Below are 25,147 nucleotides of genomic sequence, written 5' to 3'. Positions count from 1 at the left end.
CAGACTCCTAAGTATTATTACTTTTTCATTAATACCTCCATGGTATGCCAACATCATCTCTTACCTGAGATGATGGATTCCTCAAAAATCTCCTACCTGGTCTTCCTGCCAGTACCAATGCAGCACTATAGTCTGTTCTCAAAAGAAGCTTAAGTTGCTCCTTTTATAGCATAATTAATAGTATGTCAATCCTGTGCTCAACACTTGATAGTTTTATTTATTAGAGTAAAAACTAGAATTTTAACAACGATCTTCAAGAGTCTACACAATCTGCTACTTAATATACACACTTCCACCACTCTGACTTAATGTACCTCTCCTCTGTCCTCTATCAGTCACTCTGCTGGAAACACAAGGAACTTTTGTTGTTCCCTGGTTACATCAGAGATGCTATCACCTTAAGACCTTCTCTCAAGCTGCTACTTTCTAGAATATTCCTTCCCAAATAGCCACATGATTAAGTCCTTCACATCATCCAAGTAACAGTTATAATGTTATCTTTTTGTTGAGGCCTCATTGACGGCACCATTTAATTTTTTTATGTTTTATATATATTTTTGAGAGAGAGAGAGAGAGAGCGTGGGAGGGGCAGAGAGTGAGGGAGACACAGAATCTCAAGCATGCTACAGGCTCTGAGCTGCCAGCACGGGGTGTGAAGTGAGGCTTGAATTGAAGAACCATGAGATCATGACCCAAACCGAAGTCTGATGTTTAACCTACTAAACTACCCAGGTGCCCCTGTGACTGCACTATTTTTTTTACTTTATTAAAATACTGAGTTTATTTCACATGTATATTTTTGTCTCCCTACCATTTCCATTTGTCTGACCACCACTACTACTATGTCCTATCATAACGTTCCATACATACTTAAAACCAAGCAAAGGGTGGAGTTCCATCTTTAAAAACTTAACAGGCATTGTGGACAATACATTCTTGGCAATGGAACCTGGACAACATTTATCAGACATGGTAGGGAAAGTTCTCACTCTGCATTATAAAAAGGACAGTGAGATATCAACTGTTACAGAAATGAAATAAGATGGAAAATGTTAACAAACTGTTTAAACTATTTTCTTAAAGAGACTTCCTCCACTGCCAGAGATCTTGAATAGCCTCTTGGTCAGTCATCCAGAAGCAATTCTTCACATAATTGATGAACTTGGCTTCCACTTTAGGGAGAGAACCACCTTTTTCTATACTTGCTTGCATTTTTGCTTTAATGTCTTCTACAGAACTAGGTCCTTTCTGTGTTTTTGGAGTCTTTTCCTGTTTTTTGAAAGATTCTTGACCTTTTGATCTTGGTGTTGATGGTTTTGAGTCTTTTCCATTCTGGTTAGATTTTTGTGCATTTTTGGCTGGAGTATCTCGTATAGATTTCTTCACTGGAGCCTTTTCTTCAGCTTCCTCATCATCAAAATCATCATCATCATCATCTTCATCATCATCGTCATCATCATCATCTTCATCATCATCTTCATCAGCAGCAAGTTTTACTTTTTTCTGTGGAACCTTGCTACCACTTCCAGGGGCAGAACGCTTTCCAGATATACTAAGGAGCTTCACATCCTCTTCCTCTTCATCTTCTGACTCTGCATCTTCCTCCACAGCTACTAAGTGCTGTCCACTAATATGCACAGGCCCTGAACCACATTTCAACCGTAAGACCACAGGTGGTGTTTATTTCAAAGCCCCCAAGGGAAACTGTTGACTGTACAGACATTTTCAAAGTTGCCAGTGTGAGTTTAATTGGACTGCCTTCATAATTCATTGCTTCTGCTTCAACAATGTGCAATTCATCCTTTGCACCAGCCCCTAAACTGACCGTTCTTAAAGATAACTGGTGCTCATTTTCATCATTATCCACTTTAAAGTGATAATCTTTGTCAGCCTTTAGTTCACAACCGAAAAGATAGTTCTGGGGCCTCAGGGGGCTCATGTCCATGTCCATCGAATCTTCCATGAGGTGGTGGCACGCACTTAGGTGGGAGAGAAGGCGGACGGAGAGAAACAACTACTGTTCCACAGAACAGCCACACAGGACGGAATCACACCAGGGAAAGGTTTGACTGCACTATTTAAAGCTTGCTCTTTCTCTTCTACCAAGTACATGGCTAACTAGACTAAACATTTAATAAATATCAGCAATTATTGTATTTTGTATGAAATTAATAAAATAGATCGATAAACTACGGTGTCATGACACAACATTAAAATGAAAAAGTTACTTCATTTATTCCACTATGTGTGTTAGTTAGGACATATATAATGCCACATTCTATTGTTTGTAGAAGGCCAGGAGATGACAACTACTAAAGGAATGATTAACTTATTCTGGGTGCAGAAACTTAAGCCAAACCAATTTAGTTTCAGAATGCATGGGGTCTAAAGTGGGGTAAGGGTTGTAGAGGACTCTGAGCCTGGTCACCCACAGGAGTTAAAATTCAAATGCCAGAAAGAGCTAGACTAACAGCCTAAAAATGTGTCCTGGAGAGAGTTTAATAGGAAAGGAAGTGATAGGGCCAATGGCAAACAAGAAAGTCCATTACTAGTAAGGAAAACCAAATACATTATCCCTGAGCTATACTTGCTCTCCTTCCTCAAGGCATAGATCCTTTATTTAGTTCCATTAAAAATAAGGAAGGAAGGAAGGAAGGACAAAAAGAAAAGAGCAAGTCAACTAACTTCCTGTCTCTGTGTTTCTGTTGCAGTTTTATCATTATCTAAGATATTTGGTGGGTGGAGAGTACATTTAGATATCATTTAATACATAGTTCCCAAAAGAGTTAACACTCCCGCTTCTGTGCCTGATGCTCTAATAAAAGAGTCACTCAGAGTCTACTCTTATATTCTAAAACTAAATTCAATGACTTAGTTTGATCAGGCATTTGGAATCTAAGTCTTCATAGTCTTCAACTGTGATTGTTCTTGTGTGCAAACCAGATCCTTACAGAAAGAGATTCTTAGAAGTGACACTTAGATCTCTTGCCATATGGTTTGCACATGCGTCTTCTGCATGCATGGCTAATTCAAGGGCATGAGAAAACATATGCAAACACTATTGAGCATAGAAATTTAGACATTTCTTTGAAATGTTGACCTTTAAATGTTTAACACCTGTAGTATACAGGATATGATAACATCTCACAAAACTACAAATCTTCACTGTAAATACAAGTGGAAATGGTCACCCTGCGAAAAGGGAAAGAAATCTCATTCTCTCCACACAAGGTAATTTCAGCTAGCTGAGTTTGGAATCAGAACATTTGTCCATTCCAATGTTTTCTCTTTTTTTCTTTTCAAAGTAGACAAGATAGTCCACTTAAATCAACATCAGAAATAAAATGTCCATCATTCTGCAACTTTCACAAGATAAACTATAGAAAGCAATATATAATATCTCAAGACAGAATCTGTGCAAACATAAATTCTATAAAGTTTCAGGTTTTTTGCACTAAGGTTATGATAATCTAAAAGCATATATCGTCTTGAATTTATATATAATGCTTTTTTTAAATTCTTTTAATCTGAAACAATACTAAGGAAAATATTTAATTGTGTAAACAGAAAATCTGTGACACTACAACTATAATTTTAATAATTATAATTTCAATTAAAATTACCTGATCCAGCTGGAAGAAACAATTTTAATTTTCTGAGCCTGTTTATTCATCTATAAAATAAGCTCAATAATACTTTAAACAGTCTATGAGGTAGGTATCAAGTGAGATAATATATATCAGCAGGCTTTGTAAAATACAAAATGTCTGTCACCTAACTTAAAGTGGATCTAGATCAACCTGCTACTGAATCTGGATTTTGCCACTGGCTTGCAGTATGACTTTATTTAGTTACCCAGTATTCTGGTTGTGGTAGTGGTGCTATATATTCTATAGCAATAGAACATATATATATATATACATATATATATATTTAAATTCCCAACCAAGTATGCAATCAAATTGAGAAGTACTGTGTAAGCTTATGGGTAAATATGTTTATAAGTATGTTAAAAGGACAACAAAGAATGAATTAGCATGGATCTTTCAGAAACGAGTACAATTGAAAATTCACTATGAAATTTACACTATAAATACTTTAAAACTTGAAAATAAAGTTTCCTTATTTGTATTCTTCATAGAAGATTTGACCTACAGTTATGATATTTAATGTATTTAATGGAGGATATAAAGAGGAAACAAAGACAAGTCTTTTCACCAAACATTTGTCTGCCTAAAGCACTAACAGAGCAGTAAGGAAAGAAAGGAATCAAAGTGTGATGAGGTCTGCACATCAGAGGGCTACAGAGAGGCCAATTTCTTCTTCAACAAATTTCAGAGCAGTATTTTAACTACACACACATCCTTTTCATTATAGCTCATACTCATTTCATATATTTCATATAAGTGGTCATCATTTTTTGCAAAAAAATTATTTCATGTCCTTTAAAATTCTTTTTTAGCATTCACATTCTTATAAATGTAAAACATAGCAAAATTTTGAACTAACCTCTTTAACATTTTTTCCTTAAATTAAAGAATGTCAACAGCAGAGCACAGGGGGTGCAGCATTGTGAGCTGAGATCAACAACACTTAACATTCCATTCTTACTCTTCATCTACTAAAAAAATATGTATCATTAATCCTGACATTTGTGCCAGTAACAAATTACAAGAGTATCTTCAGGACACACAATGGTCTTTTGCTGAAATTGTAGTCAAGTTGCCAGTTTCCACTGTCATTCTCCAACAATTTGGCAGTTAAAGCCTTTGAGTTACAAATCAGCAGGTTTCATGTCAAACATCTGTGGACATTTAAGTTCACCGGAAAATTGGCAAAATTATCCTAAGGGATAAAAGACACTTGAGAGTGGTATCAGTCATCCATCATCTCTCACAATCATTCCAGCAGAGCAACAAATTTAGAAAATTGGTGTTGGGCTTGCTCTCTTGTCTCCTCATTCTTGCCAAACCCGCCTTTCCTCCCTCTCAAGTGCCCACAAGGTGTTTTCATGGTGGAAATTGCTCACATGAGCATTCATCATGGCTGATTGATGGTCAATGCAAAGCATAAGAAATGCCTCCAAGTGACCCCTCATCAGACGTGTCACACAGCTGCCCTAAACCCAACTGTGAATGTGACAGTAAGACAAGTTACAATGTGCAAATAGGAAGAAAGTAAATGGAAAAGGGATAAGAGAGAAAATTAGACCAAGTGAAGATGAATTGTCAGATCATAAATTACTTAATTTTACTTGCTTTGCTTAACTTTACATTGGAAGTTAGTATAATATTTTACCACTAACTGTATAGGGTTTATGCCAATTCCTTCTCTGTCAATGAAGTAAATTAAAAATCATCCTGTGAGAATGATCACTGATTAATCAACTGATGGTGAATAAGTAACATTACAAGATTCAATTTGTAGACCCTTATTTTCCTCTAAAAGTGAAAAACAGTACTTGAGACTTTTCAGAGTACACAAAGTCAAAACTCTATTCACAATAATACTAAGATATCATTTATCTCATTCTCTCATAGAGATGGTGGATTTTCCAGAAGCTACATGATATATTTGAAATTATTTGAAAAATCCATTAAAATAGTTATCCTGTTTCTAATTATTCATCTGTGTGAGGCTAAATTTTCTTCATAGACTTTAATCAAAACAACAAACTGCAAAAGAATGAATGTAGAAACATATTTGATAATCCAGCTTTTTCCTAGTAAGCCAAATATCATAAAGACATTCAAAATGTAAAGTAGTGACACTATTCTTGATAATTTTTTTCTGGAAATATTTTTCATAAAAATGTCTTCATTATCCATACAAGTGTTGAGATTATTATGATTTCATTTAAAAGGACTATTAAATAAATATTTTAAGTGTTCTCATTTTTCTTTGTAATTAAGTAAATATAAATACATGTAACCAAGATAAGAGCTTTTTGAGGTCCTAAATAATTTTTAATGTATCATGAGAAAAAAGGTTTGAGATTTGCTGTTTTAAAAAATGTTTAAATCTTATAATATAATCTTATTAATCTTCATCACTTAAGATAATTTTTTCTTGGGGCACCTGGGTAGCTCAGTCGGTTAATTAAACGTTTGTCTTTGGCTCAGGTCATGATTTCACAGGTGGTAGGTTTGAGCCCCTTATCGGGCTCTGTGCTGACAGCTCAGAGCCTGGATCCTGCTTTGAATTGTGTGTCTCCCTCTCTCTCTACCCCTCCCTCACTCATGCTCTGTTTCTCTCTGTCTCAAAAATAAATAAAATATTTTTTTAAAAAATTAGTTTTTCTTAAAAAGGTAATCGTGCACTGGCACTGATATCTTGGTTTTTAATACTAATCTCCAGTTAAAGGAACCAAAATTTGTTGGAGAATAGCTAGTTCTAGAACTTGGGTAGGAAATACACAAGATGAGCCAGTACCATCTTGTGGTGCTAGAAAGGATGGAAATACATATCAAATAAATAGCAAAACTAACAAAACAGTGATGAGGGTACCTAAAAGGGTCATTGGGAACCAACTTAAAGAGTTCCAAAGGGCCAAAGTTAGAACAATTTTACCAACAATATAAAGTAGTATTGGATTATAATCCAAAATATAAAATAAATATCTCATAAATCCACACTGATATTTAAAATTAAATAAATAAACTGGGCAGAAGATACAAATATCATGACCAGAAGAATTTTAAAAATTAGGTAGATACTCCTCCCTTAAGGTGGAACAACCCATCCCTTAAGTGTGTACTTCTTCCAAAGAATATGGAAAGGGGAAAATAAAGAGTAACTGTACAGTGGAAAACCCTGCCAAACACTACAAATGCAAGAAAACAAGGTAAGTGAGAGAAAACTGAGACAGCCAAGGGGAGTCTTGGGAGACAGGATTACTAAATATAATGTGGTACCCTGGATGAGATCCTGAAACAGAAAAAAGGGATCAAGTAAAGAGCAAGAATATCTGAAAAAAAAGTATAGATTTAGTAAATAATATATCCATTTTTGGTTCATTAGTTATGCCACGAATTCCATATTAGTGCAAAATGTTAATAATCGGAAATTAGGTACAGAATTTATGGGAAATTTTTACTATTCACTCAATTTTTATGTAAACTTAAAAATGTTCTAAAAAATAAAGCTTACTTTAAAATAATCTAATTATGAATATATTACATTTTTTGGTTGAGCTTTAAGATGACAAAGAGAAGAAGACAAATAATTACTGAGGAAACTCTATATCGATATTTCTCAAAATGTCCTAGTATATCTGCATGAGAACATAGCAAAGGAACCCAATAAACCAAGTTCCCTCACCAGGTTCTACTGAAATAAAAACTGTGGAAAGCAGAGCCCAGAAATCATCATTTGAATGTCTGAACCTTTGGTTAGTAAAACATGCTGTATTAGTTGAAAAAAGAATTTTTTTGCACCTTGACTTATTTCAGTAAAATAACAAAAATAATCTGACCAAATAACAAAGAATCAATAGATCAAATAAGTCTTTTTGAAGAACTTGAATAATTTAGGGTTTATATATTTTAATTATTTGTAATCAGGTAAATCATGATACTTTTCAACAACATGGCTCAGAGATTGTCACAACATATTTCTCTCAGTACTAACCTATTAGATAACCAATGAGTTTTATAGCATAGAACAGCAGGAAGTTACTCATTAATTATGTATCAAATTGGGCTATTACCCTTAAATTAGCCTTCATTTTATTTAGCCAAAGAATTGCTAAGATAGGAGAACTAATTTCACCTAATTTTAATTCCATCTGAAATTTATAATGTGAATAAAGAACTACTTCATCAAAATTTTAAGAGTCAAGTTAATCTGCCTCCACCACAGTAATCGTCTCTATTGTGGAAAAAAAAGTTTGTTATTAATAAACAAATGAAATTTTTAAAGATTTCATTATAATGGAATGATCAAGAGAAAGAATTTATGCCAGAAAGGTTGACAGAGATAATTAACAGAGAGCACAGGCCCCTTCCCTTCTACAACCCTCATGGTCTTTCTTAGAATTTTTACCACCATCAATCCTTCATGGAATATTCCCCAAGAAAGGTGATGTGTTGTTGCAGAGCAGACATTACAGAGAATGTTAAAGTTGTTTTTCTGACATAATCTTATTTGTAGAAATGGGACATAAGAAGTGTAGTGTTTTTGTTTCTCACTCTTCCCTCATCTTTGACAAATTTTGAAATTATCAACAGAAAAGATAAAATATTCTATTATGTTTTCCTTGCTTTCTAGAAATATTTATTTCTCCTTTCACAAGAATGAAAAAGGAAGCCTAACTACTTGACAGACTTTGATAAAAGTAGGGAATAAATGTGAGAAAATTAAAATGGTTGAAAATCTCACTTATTAGCACTTCAGTTGCAAGCTTACAACATTTAAACTTTTGATAATCTTTGATTCTGAGAAGCATTAAATTCAAATGACTATGGCTGCCAGAAATATGGTGAGAGATCTTTCACTAGATAACTTCCATCATCACTATTCATAATGTAAAAGGGCAACATGAGTTGTATGTTTGTGAAAAGTATAGCTTTAGGACTAATTAGTTATTTTAAGGATTTGGATTTATTACCAAAGCTAGAAATACCAGTGATATGATCATGATAATAAGTATAATAAAAATATACATAATAAAGATCTATCTCATTTCACCAAATAATATGTTCAAGAAATTTAACTTTCTTTTCTATAATTAAGCTTAATTTGTATTCTAAGCATCTGCAGCACTGAATGGCCACAATAGTCATTTCAGTGTCTCTTCTCTGGGTTTACCTGGGTTACTTGGTAAATTCTTTAGGACTTATATAGTGAGAGGTTATGAAAAATATGGGTATAAATCTGGACATTTTCATTATCCGTGTATGTATTACCTTGCAATTACAAGATGTTTGTGTTGCAAGGAGTCTTCTGCCTTTCATTCATGCACATAGTCTCCTTGTCTTGAAAACAAGGTATTTGCAGTATCATTGGATTTGTCATGGCCATACTGCTTTCTACCATTCAGAAAAATATTTTTGCTATTCTCTGAGTTCTGCAGGAGCACAGGAATATTCTAGAGGGCTTCTTCAGACCTATTTGCCTAGACACCCACACAGGGTAAAGAGAAAACATGGAGCCTTTTATTTCGTAGAATATGTCTCAAAAAAGACTATAGGATTATTTTACCCTCAAAGTCCATCAAGTCCACCTGGGATGGGGGCTATTTTCCTTTTCTTAGGCAAGGCAATTAAGGGTGGAAAATGTGAGGGTGGAAAAAAACTGTATCTGGCCCATCTACCAGACACTAAGAGCTCTTTTTCCCCTTTTTCTTCTGTACACACTCCCCAGTCTGGATATTCTTTATATAGTTAGTGGGACACTGGCAAAACATGGCCCTCCTTTATCTTGCACCTTTCCAAAATGTTTGTATTATATTTTGTGTTTGTATTCAAAAATTAAAAATTTGACTCATTCTCTAAATTCTACTGTAACAAAACTGACTTCACACATTGAATGTCTTATGGTCTAGCTGCAGGAATGAAGACAGCTCACAGAGCAAATTGGAAACATTGAGGAGGATGCAGAATGCATAAGTTATTGCAAATATCATTCTGCCAAATGTATGTGTGTATATATCATAAGAAATAAATCTTCATATTTCTATACTTTAGGCTCTTACTGAAAACATAACTGATATTCCTGGAAACGGTTATAAAATTGAGAGGAAATATTAACAGAGGAGAAAATTTTCAAAAATTGCATCTATTTCTGGTACAAATTCTTTTTCCATTCGGGACAGCTTACTTATTCAACACAGATACACTCATTCTGGTTAAAGTTGAATCAACTGTCTCCTAAGAAATAAAACATATGTAAAAACTGAAATTAAGACACTAGTCTATCTATATTTTATTTATCAGCCAACACTATCTTGATAAGTAGGAGAGAACAACTTACAAATGGATGCATGCTAATAAGTTTTTAGAACGTGTTCAGAATCACTTATCAGGAATATGTATGTGGATCTTTTCATTAATATATACTTCTTATTTAAATCTTAGTCTTATAAAACCACCTTCCTTCACTAAGAAGCGACAGGAAAGTCCTTCCTTATCTCCAGTTTCATTTCCAACTCTTTTTTTTTTTAATGTTTTATTTATTTCTAGGAGAGAGAGAGAGAGAGAGACAGCGTGAGCAGGGGAGGGTCAGAGAAAGAGGGAGTCACAGACTGAAACAGGCTCCAGGCCCTGAGCTGGCAGTCAGCACAGAGCCCGACGCGGGGCTCGAACCCACGAACCCCGATATCATGACCTCAGCGAAAGTCGGACGCTTAACCGACTAAGCCACCCAGGCGCCCCTCATTTCCAACTCTTGACTGACACATACATTCCTTCCAGGAAGAAAGACAAAAAGTATGGTCAGGGGCTTTGGGTTATGTTTTATCCATACCCACAAAAGGGTATTCACGGGAGAGTTCAACCTATTTAAAATGGAGGAAAGTACATGGAGAAATGATTAAATGAAAAATGAGGATTAGTGTGATGCTTGAAATTAACCAGCAACTTGTAAAGGAAGTTGTTAACATTTTTAGATGAATAAAATATCCTACTTTAGTCTTAAGATGAGAATTATCAAAGTTCTAAAAAAATTCCTCTCTCTAATTCTATTCAATAAATTAGGGTCACCTCTCAATCCTATCTGAAATTGTGAAGAGGAATCAAAATTGGAATAAAGACAGTGTAGAGAAGAAACACTCATGGGAAGGGAAGTAACTGAACAAATACCACTGATAAAAAGCTACAGAGAGAAAGACCAAAACAAGCAAAATTCTTATTCTAGAAAATTGTCCTCAAAAAAGACTGACTGTTTTGTGAAATTAATATTCAAAAAATATGATGCAATTATTTTTCCAACAAAGTGTTCAACCTTGAAACATGAGTTTTGCATACAAGTGCATATCAGGTTGCTGAGCCTACAGGGATCCTCCCCAGTTCCCTTCGACCCAAGTCTGGGACACCAAGCCATTTGGTGTCTTTTGTTTTTGGTTTTGTTTTTTTGTGTTGTTGTTATTTTTGCTTTGTTTCAGTGTCAAATGTTAATCATCTAAAAAAAATGAAACATTAAAATTAATTTATAGTTGTTTAGCCACTATAGAAAAAAAATAAGTATCCTGAGTCTTATTTTTCTTTAAGAAAAAAAAAACAGCCTTTAAATTCTTAAACTGTACATGAAGCAAAAATTAATCACAATTTTCCCCCTATCAAAGAGAATGATATATTAGGCTCACTGTGCATATTTGAAATTTTTTATACAAACTCCTTAACACTGCATTATTCTGTCTAAGCATTAAAAGAATTACTCATGAATTGATAACTCTAGGCACCATAGGTGTTAAATTGCATTTTAGGTAGTCTGTACCTGAGAGGTTCAATGTGTTCATTCCATACATGCAATGCCCTCAATTTAATTGGCCCCATGAGAAGATGATTCTCTTAAACCTCATCTTTTTTTTTCCACTCCCTGCATAATGCTAAAGGATAGAACTGCCTGGCAGCAGCAGAGTGTACAACTTGGCTCTAAAGAGTATAGCCTTATATTGGTTGTCTCCCTTTGTGCTGGGCTGACACAAATTGCCTTCTAACATGAGCAGGATCAATTAAGCTGGTAACAAAATTGTGGCAGAACAATGAGACCAACCTCTGCTATAATGCAGAGCTTTCAATATACAGATCCTGTGACTCCACAAATGAATAAAGACACATATGCCCTATTAAAGTCGCTTGCTGCTAGGAGCTGGCTATGTTAGAGAAAAGGCTTAGGGGAATATGCTGTATCTTCTCTTTGAAAGGGAAAGTGCTGACACCTCACTGAGATGAGGACAATGAAAAGCATGTGTGAGGACAGACAGAAGACAGAATTAATAAAGACTCTGAAAGATATGAAGAGGACACTTTTGGACACATAGAAGCTGCTCTGGAATCTGAACGAAAATACCAATCTGATTTTAACTTCACACACACATGAAAAAGAATAGAAAATCTTTTATTGAGCCTATTTCTTGATGTATTAAATGTTGCATTTGATCAAGGATTCATTAGTTCATTGGTGAGAAGAAGCAAAAGTAAGATTCCTAGCCTTTATCAATAAAGCAAAATGAAAAATCAAATGCTATTTGGACTTGAGATTTAATCCGTCACAGTATCTATATGTTAGTACTGAGAATGTTAAGTTCATACATTTTTTTCATAATATGCTACTTCAGACATGATTGTGTCTAGCTCTGAAGGAAAGGTCCATCTCCCAGAGAAATTTACTAGGTGGAAATAATGTCCAAAGTGCTATACAAATTACTCTTTAGAAAACATTTGGCATTTCCACTTAACTTTCTCTGCAGAACTTTTCCAGACAACCAGAAATGTCCATTTCCTGGGGTCTTTGTTTATTTACCAACACATTTTAAATCCTTCTCTGTAGTGCAGGTTGTAGGACCTACTTCTCAAACAAATGTGGAGACTTGTAAATCCAATTGTCATTGTTTTGCTTCATGTTATGTGATCAATAAAAACATAATTCTTACTAATTGGCTTTGTATTTTATTGGTTTAGCTATTTTAGAAAAAATTTTAATATAACTGACTTGAAATGCTTTGTTATATCCTAGAAGTGAAGGGTTTTTCTTTTCCTAAAGAAAATAGATTACAAGTGAATACCTAGAAAACAGTAAATTCCAGATTAGATACGCAAGCACTCCTCGTAGAGGATAGCATGCACAGATGGTGTATTTCAACAAAAATCTGTAACTTTGATAACTAGTCTCATGTGGATCACTAATTTCAAAGAAGTAACCAATATTTTATCACAATTTTCTTGCTCAATTTAAGAGGCCTAATCTGAGTGTCATCCAAGAGAGTCACCTCTGTAAGTGTTCTCAAGTGTTCAGTTTCCTACCTAGGAAGTTTCTGTTCAAAAAGGCAGTGCTCTAAGGTGGCAGAACTAACATCCATTTGAATGACCACATCCTGGACTAATCCCTGAACTCTTACTTTCCCAAAGACCCACAGCCCGATTCTAAGAGAAGAATATATTGGTTTGAACTCCTCACAAAGCAGGCTCTAAGAAAGGAAGTAAATTTGGGGAAATGATTTTATCCAGCACTATGAGGGAGGCGGGAAGTGAATAACTAATGAGAAAACAATAAACATGCATTAATGGGTTTGATCCTCTCCTAGCTAAATCTCAGGAATCCTGAGACTGAGTAGACATGCCTCAGAATCCTACACAAAAGATTATTTCCTTGAGCCTACCACCTATTCTGATGTCTAAATAGAAACTCACATAACAGATTGATTTCAACCATAGACAATGACCACTCCCTAACTCAAGCCCTACCTTGATGACTTGGCTATTTCACATCTTTATGTAATTTCTCCTGTTCTTCCTAATTACCTGTTTAAAGTCTTTGAGTTTGAGTCTGATTCAACTATATGACATAAAGTATAGGACACTGCTGTTTATCCTTAAGTCATTTGGCGCAACAACAGATCATTAAGCAGTGAACAAATGATTGGATTTAAGTCTGGTCTACCCTCAGTCTAAGGTGGTGGGGATATGAGGTACAGACTATGCCAACCCTTTCATTAGGAATGCATCATAAAGCACCTAGGTATGAAATAGACATTATGAGGCTTCCCAGGAGAGTGCTTTTGAACTGGCAAGTACCTGGATTGAGTATTCTAACCACAGAGGTTGATAATTTTTCTTCCTAATATAACTTATGATACATGGTATGTGTACAGTCCCTCATTCTCTGAGCAGTTTTTATAGCTCCTGATACAGTGTCTCATATTCTGTACCCGGATGCCATTTAATAAATATTGAATAAATTTATTCAGTATTTATTTACTGATTCACAGACTTGAGAAATTTCAAGAAAAAGATAATAGTGTACATGGCAGGAAAATACTGCCTATGAGTACTATAAGTACTTCACTACTGAAGTGAATCCACTGATTTGGCACGTCATAACTAATACTGCTGGCTTACATGACTGTCCTAGTATAGAATGTTATCAATTCAAAGTGAAATTATACCTTTGTCTGCAGCAATCATTCTCTTGCCAGATCATGCCCATGAAGTCCTAAGAACAACCAATGAAAAGCCTTTAGAAAAAAAAAAAAATGACCAAAGGGACATGGATACCCCAAGCTCAAATATACTTTCAGTTTGCCAACTCACTTCAATACATCACTACATACTGGCAACAAAATATCTAAGAATGCAGGAAAGTGTGATTCAGAACACAATGTAGAGAAAAAGAAACTGTCACAAGTGAAATTTTCCTGGGCTACCAAGATGATTCTTAGTATTTTTCATTGCAAACTTGTAAGAGAGCTTTGAGAAGAAAGCAAAAATTTTAGTAGCTCTCACAAAATTACTTTGTAGCTCTCACAAAATTACCTGCTCTTTTTTAGTATTCTATATAGCCAAGGGTGGTATACTGCATGCACTTCATATTATTTTAAAGTGTTTTCTTTCTTCTTTATTGAAGTCAAAAGAAATCTGGGTGTTTTGTTTTATAAGTTTGTTTCTTTTTTCCTGTATTTGGAATAACAGACTTGATTAGGATATAAACCCATAGAGCCAAAGTCAGTCATTTCACTGACTGAGCCACCAAGACGCCCCTCCCTGACTTCCTAATAATGATTTCTGTTTAGGAAAAGTATAGGTATAGATAGGTATAGGAACATATAGGACATGTAGGAATGTCCAAAAAGAGAGATCATTAAACATGCAGTTGGAGAACTTGTAACAATTTGAAGGAAAGATTCTAAAATTTCACAGGAGTAACATAATTAGTTCTATACTGGTTGGGTATATGGAAGATATTTCAGAAACAAAGGTTCTTTCTCAGTTGCACACCAGACATTCTCCAAAATTCATTTTCTATAACCCTAAGTTATATCAAAGAGGAAACCCTGGGCTATCAACATAAATCTAGGCATCCAGCCAGTGTAAAATTCCAAGGTCATCTTCAGGAGAGTCTCACTCCCCTGCTCTTAGTCCCAAAGATTGTTTGCTCATAGAGAGAGGGAAATGTGATAAATGGAAAAAAGAAAGGAAAGAAACTATTCATATGTAGTTTTGTGTGTGTGTGTGTGTGTGTGTGTGTACGTATGTGTGTGAGTGTATATATATATATATACATATATACTACTCATATATATATGTATATGTATATATATATAGAGAGAGAGAGAGAGAAAGAGAGAGAGAGAGAGAGAGAATTCTCTAAATTTTTTTTCTTTTTTCTTTTTTCTTTTTGAGAGAGAGGACATAGGTGCAAGCAGGGGCAGGGCAGGAGAGGGAAAGAGAGAGACTCTCAAGAAGCTGCATGCTATCAGCAGTCAGTTGCAAATAAATAAACATTAAAAAGGGGGAGCACCTAGGTGGTTCAATCAAATCCAACTCTTGATTTAGGCTCAGGTTATGATCTCATGGTTCATGGAATCAAGCTTTGCATCACTTGATCCCTGTTGTTAGCAGAGAGCCTGCTTGGGATTCTCTCTCTGTCCCTACCCTTCTTCCCTGTGCACGCTCATACACTGTCCCTCAAAATAAGTAAATATTAAATGAAATATTAAATTTTACTTATTAAAAAATAAGTAAATATTAAAAAGAAAAGAAAAAGTTTGGTGCTTAACTGACTGAGCCACCCAGGTACCCCCTAAATTTTATTTTTAAAACAACTTTTTAAGTAAGATAATAAAGTTACTCTGAGTCATTTAAAAGGAATTGGGCTAGGTGACATGTCTAAATGACAGTTATTAAGTGACAGGATCAAGTCTATACTCTTCTTTTTGCCCATTTTGTCCATTTTTTCCCATTACAACAAACTGAATCTCTATGATTTTCACATGTCCACATATATTCCAGTGATTTACAAATCTCTTAATGAAATCCATGCCTTTTCTCCAATCACCTGTCTTATACATTTAGCTCCTGGGTCAAGACATCCCTCTAGATGCCCAACAGACAGGTAAAGCTTCTCAAGTTCACCACATAACTGTCTTCTGAATAAACTCAACCTTCTCTTATCTGTTTTATAAGGAATCACATAAAACAACCAAATACATTATTCTCAACTTTTCCCTCTTCTTAATCTATCATATCTAATCAGTCACTGAGCTCTCATTCCTTAATATTTTCTCCATTCCTGGTGTTAACACCTTGGTTCCAATCTGCATTATCTCTTACTATTAAAAGATAATAATCTACTATGATAAACAAGAAGGGACCTTCAAAAACCCATCCTATGTCATTTGACTACATAAACCCTTGGATAGTCTCTTCTTTGTTAGAAAACACAAACAGAAAATAATTGACATTCAAAACATCTACCTTGTATTGTATTTTAATGTTAAATTTGCTAACAAATCAGGGCACCTGGGTGGCTCAGTCAGTTAAGCATCTGACTTCAGGTCAGGTCATGATCTCATGGTTCATGGGTTTGAGCCTCATGTAGGGCTCTGTGCTGACAGTTGGCTCAGAGCCTGGAGCCTGTTTCAGATTCCTTATCTCCCTCTCTCTGACCCTTCCCTGCTCACACTGTCTTTCTCTCTCTCTCAGAAATAAATAAAACATTAAAAATTTTTAAAAATTTGCTAACAAATCATTTTTTGGTATTGTTTTTGAAGACTTTTTAAGAAAACAAATTAATAGAGGATTATTTATTTTCTCATTAACTTTCAGTAAATTAAATTCAGCCTCTACCAAAGACTGTAGGATAAAGTTGTTTCCTAAAATATTCTGCTTAAAATATACATTATCGATAAAATAAGTCTTCCTAAGTTGTGTAAAACCATTTAACTGAAGTGTTACATCTAGAAATAATGTCTACTTATTTCTGAGGTTGTATACCTATTTTGTTGCTGGTACCTACAGAGAATTCTGTTATGAACTGGTTCATGATATATATGACATTTTTTCTCGTCAGAACTACTTGATTGCATTCCGATACACTATTACTTATCGAGAATGAGCTAGTCAAAATGGAACTATTTAAACATTACCTAGTTGTCTCATCTATAAATAAACATATACATATGTGTATACACTTATATAAAATCTTCTATGTTTCTTGAAATTATGAAGAAAAAACACTTGTAGAAAAAAGTCATGAAGGAGGACTTTATTCACAGTACAACTTAGAGTACTGAAATAAAATATTTTTAATGTATTAGGAAAGACTTGGTTATGATTTAGGCATAAACCCTACCTTTCAGCATAAACTACGCACATGCATTTACATACACATTGACACACACTACACAGAGATACAAAGCGTATTCAAATATTTTCCCATTATAACTGTGTATCACAAGTACATTGTGTATCTTAGTAAGCAGGCTAATTCATATGCCACCAAAAACCATGATACCCACTCTTGCTAACTCAGTACCCATTTGAACTTTTCAGTTCCTTCATTAAAAGCTTTTTGTTCCACTTTTTTCCTTTTTTGTAATGTTCTGTTTTGTACTCATCTTGCCCACATAATAATCTAAAACAAAAACTGAAAGGACATGTTCAGGTAAATATCTTATTCATGTCAAGCTAAATGGGCATGAGGAAAAGAGGAAAACTAAGAAGAAAGAGCTCTGGACTCTCCCATCTCTCTGTGCCACAAGAGCCTTTGAACAATTTCTCATTGGCCAAGCTCTGGCTATCTCCAAAGTTTCTCTTCATATTCTTTCCTCTCTTTGGGGAATTCCTGCCAGTCATTGGCCCTGGATTACTTGCTCCTTCCCTTCCTTAAGTCTCAGCAAAACATTTCTTTGTGAAGGAAGCTTTCCCTACCACCAAGGGTGTACCTTGGTGAATAATGGCAGATACCCCATTATTCTCCTTTACAGCATCCTCTTTTTTTCATTATCTACTTACCAGAGTTCTTCAGTACAGGTACACTTGTGGGTTTACATGTATAATGTCATCTTTTATAATAAACAACATGGTCCATAAGGGAGGACCACTGTTTTTTTGTCACTGTTGTGCAGTACATAGCACAATACCTGGCCCAGCACATTGTAGATGCACAATAAATATTTAAGGAAAGGGAGAAGGAAGAGAAAAAGAACAATGATAAAAACTGAAGAACAAGCTATAAATAAAGCAGATAACTTTTTAATAAAAGGGCAACTATAAGAAAAGAACAAACAGAAAATGGTAGGGACAAAGAACAAAAAGTATGGTAAGCTGTTGGGAAGAAAAATAAAAAGAAAGTATAAAATTAAAACAAAATGATCTCTGAGACAGTTCAGCCAACACATTTTCTCCCATGAATATCAACTAGAATACCAGAGTGAAACAAGATTATGAATGTCACCAATGAAAAATTGTCATACTGATGTCTCCTTGTAATGCAAGCACTGGTTTATGGACCCAAACTCCTTGAGTCAGCACCACAAATCTGGCTAATGTTCTTTAGAACAGCATTTGCCCTTTAGGGTTCTGATTTAGCTGACAGATGTGTAAAACCCCTTGTAACCAGTTACCTAGCTATTGATTACACATCTGTGAGTCCCATAGATTCATGTTTTTTTTTTCCAGCTAAGGTCAGCATTACCTTAAGCCCTGTGTCCTGATGCCGAGCTGTCTGTTTTAGAGGGCATGACATAAATTCAAGCTATGCCTTGGCCTCTTCCACCTTATACTCCCAGTGTTTCTGTAGATGAATATGGAAGATATTGATCTAACGTTCTCTGTTGGGAAATAAATGTATGTCAGTGAATTTTGGGTTAAGGCCAAAGCCTGGTGCCATCTCTCTCTTGTATATAAGTAAAGCCAAAGCTTACAGTTGTCAGAGGACACTCCCAGGTGAATGAGGTAACAAATAGGCAGTTGTTCAATGAGTCCACCCTAATGGCCTTGTTAAAAATTGCAAACTGATCCCTTCAGTCACATTCCCAGTCCCCCTTAACCTGATCTATTTTTATTATTGCCCTTAATACCTCCTGACATATTTTACACCTATGCCATTTGTTATTTATTTGCTTCTCTTTCCACTAGAATATAATTAAATGAGATCAGGGATATCATCTATTTTGTGCATCAATGTATTCCAAGAATTAAGAACAATGCCTACCACATAATAGGCATTTGATTAATATTTTGTTTAAAGGTGAATCAATGAATGAATAAGTAAGTGAAGATCAGTATTCTATATTATGGGAGGAAAGGAGGCAGGTAACAAAGATATAATCATTGGAATCTTTGCCTTTAAAGAGCTTATGATTTACTTGGGACAATAAAGATACACACAGGAAATTGGATGATAGCCCTATGAGACAGCAAACATTAATAAATATAATTACATGTGTTAATAAATGCAATTGAACCATAAGGAGAACAGCTTCCTGCAGCAGAAGTAATACTAGCCTGGGAAGTTAGGGTGTGAATTCTGCCATTTACTAACTATAACTTTACCATTTACTAACTATAACTTTACCACTCACTACTGAGACTTAGACAAGTTATTTAAACCCTCTTAACATCAGGCTCCTTATTAGTATGAATGAATAATAATGGCTTCTTCATGAGATTCTTGTGAGGATGAAGTGAGATTATAAATGTCAAAGTAACCGGTAAAGAAACAATATTCACTCAGTAAAGGTCTACTGAATGAACAGACATTCTCATTTACAAGACAAGCACAGTCATTAATTTAGTTCCCTAAGGCCATTCAATTAATGTAAGATTAGGTATTCCAAGTTTTCTGATTCCCAAGCTCAGTGTTACTGAAAATAGGGTATACTGCCTATCCTGTCCCTTGACTTTATTCCTATGAGCAATTCTGTTTCTCACACATAACAAAAATTTATCATTTGTTCTAGAAAAGGAGAATCATTTCCCTGAAATGCCCTCATTAGGCTCCAAGATGTCTAAGCCCTGTCTCCCTTTAATCGGTTTACTTGTGAAGAAGCAATTTGCTTTACGACCTCTCTGCAGAGTCTGAAGGGTTTATGACCATGTGGTGTCAACAAGCAGCTCTAAGATGCTTTCAGTTCCATTTACTAGCTTTGGAGTCTTCAAATTGTAGGAGCCTATTTGTTCTGAAAAGATTGGAGTTTGAACATTAAACCTGAGCAGACCCCATGCTTTTTCTCTTATTGTGGAACAGAGAACAATGTTCCTCTTACATGGAATAATCTCTTCTGTAGTTCGTTCCACCCAAAGCAACATGCCCTAGGAATATATGATCAGTATTAATACAATGTATTTTTAATAACGCATCAACTTGTCCTTTCACAAGGCTTCCAAAAGGCTGGGTGAATTTGTTTTGGTCAGTCTCATAACCTTTTTGTAAATGGAAATAAAGATTTCCAGGGAGCCAACAAGCTCACTGGCTCAAAGCTAGAAACTGAAGTATCTATAAATGAATGATGAATCTACGATCATGGAAAGGAAAGCTACTACTTTACTTTCAAATGCCTAAGGTGAGACAGATGTAAACAAGAATGTTTAAAAACTCAGGCCTCAAACTCATTCATCATGCAAGCCAGGTGGCATCACATGAATCCCAAATTATGAAGTAGAAATCTCAAAATAATGTTAAGGGGAAGGGCAAGAGATATAATAAAGATAACTTAAGTAAAGTCTCACTCTAACTAGCTCAAGCTCATAAAGATGTGGTTGTTACACAGGCATTACTGTTTGATCGTTTAAGAGCAAGGTATGAAGTAGAACCAAGTAACACCCTAAGTCTCTAGGATGATGCACTGACTCTTGTCTCTGCCACACTGTTTTATCTCCCTCCTTCTGATCAGTTTTATTGTTGTTGTTTCATCTTACTCAACAGCAATTATATGACTTTTCTGGTCAAATTCCCAATTCTGACTGACTCAATTTTTTGGTGTCTCAATTTCCATAATCAAAAAAAAAAAAAAACAAAAAATGAGAGGAGAATCTCACTGGCTTTGTCAATCCTTTATAACTCTCCACCTGAGGACTGGGACCCCTGGGGCAAATGAGGCTGCATGGGTAGCACTCCTCTTGTAGCAGAGGCAGGTTCTGCAGAAATCTGTGATTAAAAATGATAAAGAGATTGTACCCAAGAGTGAGAAACAAAATTTCTTATAATCCTGTAATGGATCCACTTCTCTTCATTGCCACTGTCTTAATTCAGCTGAAGCTACTGTCATCATTCACCTACACTGACTCTTAACTGGTCTCCCTGAATCCATATTCTTTTCTAAACACTTCCCTACTGCAATCAGAATAATTTACCATGACATTCTCTGTTCAAACTCCAAAATGGCTCCTGCTTGTCTTCAGATGAAGACAAGGTTTAAATTTGTTAACATGCCTGCAAAGCCCCATCTGACTCACTGTTACATCCTTATAGCTCTCCATTCTTCCACTCCCTCTGTATCTCAGCACCACAGCTCAGGTGGACTAGCCACTTAGAGTTCCTTAAGCACACCAGGCTCTTTGCTGCCTTCAAGACTCTGCTTAATCTGTCCTAGCTGGCATATTCTTCTCCTTCTGTCTAGTTATTCTTGTCCCTTATAAGTTAGATGCCAACTTCTCAATGTCTCCTACACCTAAGATGGGCATTCTAGCTGTATTCCTATTCTAGCCCACATTTCAATCATTTGTCATGAGGTGATTTACTCTCCTATTTCTGCTGCTCTCACAAGCCAGGCAACACCGAGGAGGCAGACCTTTTGTGAATGTAGACCTACTACAGAGCCTGGCACACAGTCAGTGTTTGATAAATATTTCTTGACTGAATGAATGAGAAGACAAAGGAACTTCAAAAGCCTCTAGAACCATCTCCCAGTTCTATCCTTTTCCAGATGGCCATCTAGCCAATGACTGATAACTTTAATCTTTCTGCATCACAGTGATAATATAAAGCAATCCAAAGCAATCACAAAGAATAGTCTCCAGAGCTTTAAAATTCCAAAAGCCTCAGAAAATGCATCAGTGTAACCCATAAGCTTTTCTCCCCAAAAAATACTTAAAATGACTGCAAAACATTAAAGTGAAAATAATACAAAACATGGAGGAGAACAAAACATAAGAGACTCTTAAATATAGAGAACAAACTGAGGGTTGCTAGAGGGCTTGTGGATGGGGTTATAGGGCAAATGGGCAAGGGGAATTAAGGAGGACATTCACTGGGATGAGCAATGGGTGTTATATGAGGGGGAAGAATCACTGCATTCTACTCCTGAAATCCTTATTGCACCATATGCTAACTAGCTTGGATGTAAATTTAAAAAAAAAATAATAATAATAATAAAATGATTGCAAAGTATTTTATTTCTGTTCTACTGGTATTAAATCTTAGGCTTGTTTCCTAACACCACAGTAAATAAAGGGGCTTAAAAGTGGCCTGCTGACAGGTACTCATTGCCATATCTCGTTGTCAGAGATATGTCTCTGAGTCGCTAAGTGTCCCGCTGTTGCTCCAATCAAACCAAGAAAATTAAAGTCCTCAAATGAAACTATAACCTTAGTCTTGTATATAAATGGCACATCAACACATTCTCATACAACTCCTTGCAAGGTCATGTGCTAAAAAAGCCAACCTTGCTCAGGCTAGGAAAGAAATGTGATATTTCACTATCTTTAAAAAAATAGTTGGTTTTTTTTTTTTCACCGTGTCTGCCAAACACAGCTGCCTATAGCTTTTTACTATGTTTAGCTTCTACTTATCACTTACGGAGTATTTGGTAAAACGCACTTAGACCTACAGACAAGGTCCTCCTACAGTTTCAGGTCCATGGATTGCTCTTCACCCCCAAACATGCTTGACACATTGAAACTTGTCTGCAGGATTGGTGGGTCTCATTAAAAGCATGGCAAGTAGACAAAAAACTGTTTAACTTTTCAGCTGCCCATAAACAGCCTGATCAACATGAGTGGATGTTTAGTAGTTTATGAAACAAGGTTCTAACCAGTTTTATATCTATTAATCTTTTCTCAGCGTTGTGCCCAGCAATCCCTGAAAAGCAGCCACTTAGCTATTAGCCCAGGTCACCTTGTTGCAGTCTCTCAGCAACTGTTTTATGTATTTCTTTATGGTTACAGCCACCCACCAATAGAAACAATTTGTGAGGTGAGCATTTTAATTCTGCTTATGCTAAAATCAGACTAAGGATTCTATTTAATTAAAAAAATGATTGATGCTAATATTTTAAACACAGAATATAGGTAATATAGAATTTATACAAGACACTAATTTGGAACCAAATGTATCAAATTTTGCACATGTACTATGTGACCACCAGTTTGACCAAGAAGCAAATGGAGGTTGCAATTATTCTCTCATGGTCCAGCTGTAAGAAAGGATGGAATTCATCTCCTAGTCCATCATCTTGTGGCCCACAGGCTTCACGTGATTTACCCAAAGTCATATAGCTAATTAGTGGTAGAGCTTAGACTCAGAAAAAACAAAGCAAAGTAAAACAAGCAAACAATGAGACAAAAACAAGCTTCTAATTCCCAATCCACATCTAAAATTTACTTCATATAAACAAACCCAACTGTAAATCCATTTGCACTGAGGCAATAGGCTTTTTATGTATTTATTTTTAAAATGTTAAATTGAAGTAAAATTGACATATAACATTATATAAGTTTCAAGTGCACAACATATTGAATAGATATCTGTGTTTCATCATGAAATAATATGAAATACTGTGGTGAAATAATCACAATAAGTCTAGTTACCATCTGTCACCATACAAAATTACAAATTTTTCTTGTGATGAGAATTTTTAAGACTTTTAATAAATTTTAGTAACTTTCAAATATGCTATACAGTGTTATTGACCACAGTCACACTGTACACAACATCCTCACGACTTATCATAATATCCTATAACTGGAAGTTTCCATTCTTGTTCCTTGTCACCCATTCTGCCTACTCTCCAACACTGTTCCCCTCTGACAACCACTAACCACTGATCTGTTCTCTCTATAAATTTGTTTTTTTTTTTCATTTGTTTTGTTTTGTAGATTCCATACATAAGTGAAATCATATGGTAATTGTCTTCTTCTGTCTGATTTATTTCACTTAGTATAATGCCTTCTAGGTTGATCCATGTCATGGCAATGGCAAGATTTCATTTGTTTTTATGACTGAGCAGTATTCCAGCGTGTGTGTGTGTGTGTGTGTGTATCACATCTTCTTTATCCATTTATCCATCAGTGGGCACATAGTTTGCTTCTACTGCTTGGCTAATGTAAATAATGCTACACATAGTTTGTGCATGTTTTTATTTTCTTTGTATAGATAGGTAGAATTGCTGCATCATATGTTATTTCTATTTTTAATTTTTTGAGAAAACTCCATACTGTCTTTCATGGTAGCAATGCTAATTTATATTCCCACCAATAGTACATGGGGGTTCCCTTTGCTCCACATTCTTGCCAACACTTTTTATTTCTTGTCTTTTTGACACTAGCCATTAAAATAGATATGAGGTGCTATCTCACTGCAGTTTTGACTTGCATTTTCCTGATGACCAGTGATGTGGAACACCTTTTCCTGTTTGCTAAGCATTGGTAGGTCTTTGGAAAAATGTTTATTTAGGTTCTCTTCCCATTTTTTAATCGAATTGCCTCTTTTGTTGTTGTTGTTACAGAGTTGTATGACAAGGATTCTATTTTATTTTTAACCTGAAACATCCAACTATTGGATTTATCTTTCTCTGCTTTTTATAAGTTTTTAATTAAATCTCTTAAAAATACATTCTTTTCATCAGGTGACATTTCATTAAATCCTGACAATAAAATTATTTTCCTAAAAAGAGCAACTCTGGCCCCAGTATTTCCCTGTGTATCTCAGGACCAGTTTTTATGTATTTACAGTATGTACTATAAACAATGAGGGATCAGCAACCTGGCTTTTTGTCTGGGCACCTAGCATTTTGTGGTAAAAATAGCAAAAACTGGAATATTATATTCTCTAAGAAGAGGTCTTTGTCATCTTAGGGAGAAAGGCCACAGTTCAGGTTTTTTTGTTTGTTTGTTTTTTATTTTTGAGAGAGAGAAAGAGAGTGAGAGAATGAGAGAGAGAGAGAGAGAGAGAGAGAGGTTGCACGTGTGCACACGAGGGACAGAGAAAA

At 35.3% G+C, this 25,147-nt stretch overlaps 1 protein-coding gene across 1 annotated transcript; it reads right to left on the bottom strand.

Annotated features, from left to right (window-relative positions):
* Window positions 1-1,025: 1,025 nt before the first annotated feature.
* On the bottom strand, window positions 1,026-2,042 carry LOC120226328 (nucleophosmin-like). Its single transcript, XM_039224521.1, is given in 2 exon segments — window positions 1,026-1,680; window positions 1,682-2,042. Coding segments are annotated over 2 exon segments (885 nt in total). The 5' UTR covers window positions 1,964-2,042; the 3' UTR covers window positions 1,026-1,077.
* Between the last annotated feature and the right edge of the window lie 23,105 nt (window positions 2,043-25,147).

Source organism: Hyaena hyaena, unplaced genomic scaffold (assembly GCF_003009895.1).
Source record: "Hyaena hyaena isolate Hyena2069 unplaced genomic scaffold, ASM300989v1 scaffold_1657, whole genome shotgun sequence".
In the NCBI taxonomy this organism is placed as follows: domain Eukaryota; kingdom Metazoa; phylum Chordata; class Mammalia; order Carnivora; family Hyaenidae; genus Hyaena; species Hyaena hyaena.
The sequence above is the reverse complement of the archived record's forward strand: the minus strand, read 5'-3'. Positions and strand labels throughout refer to the sequence as shown.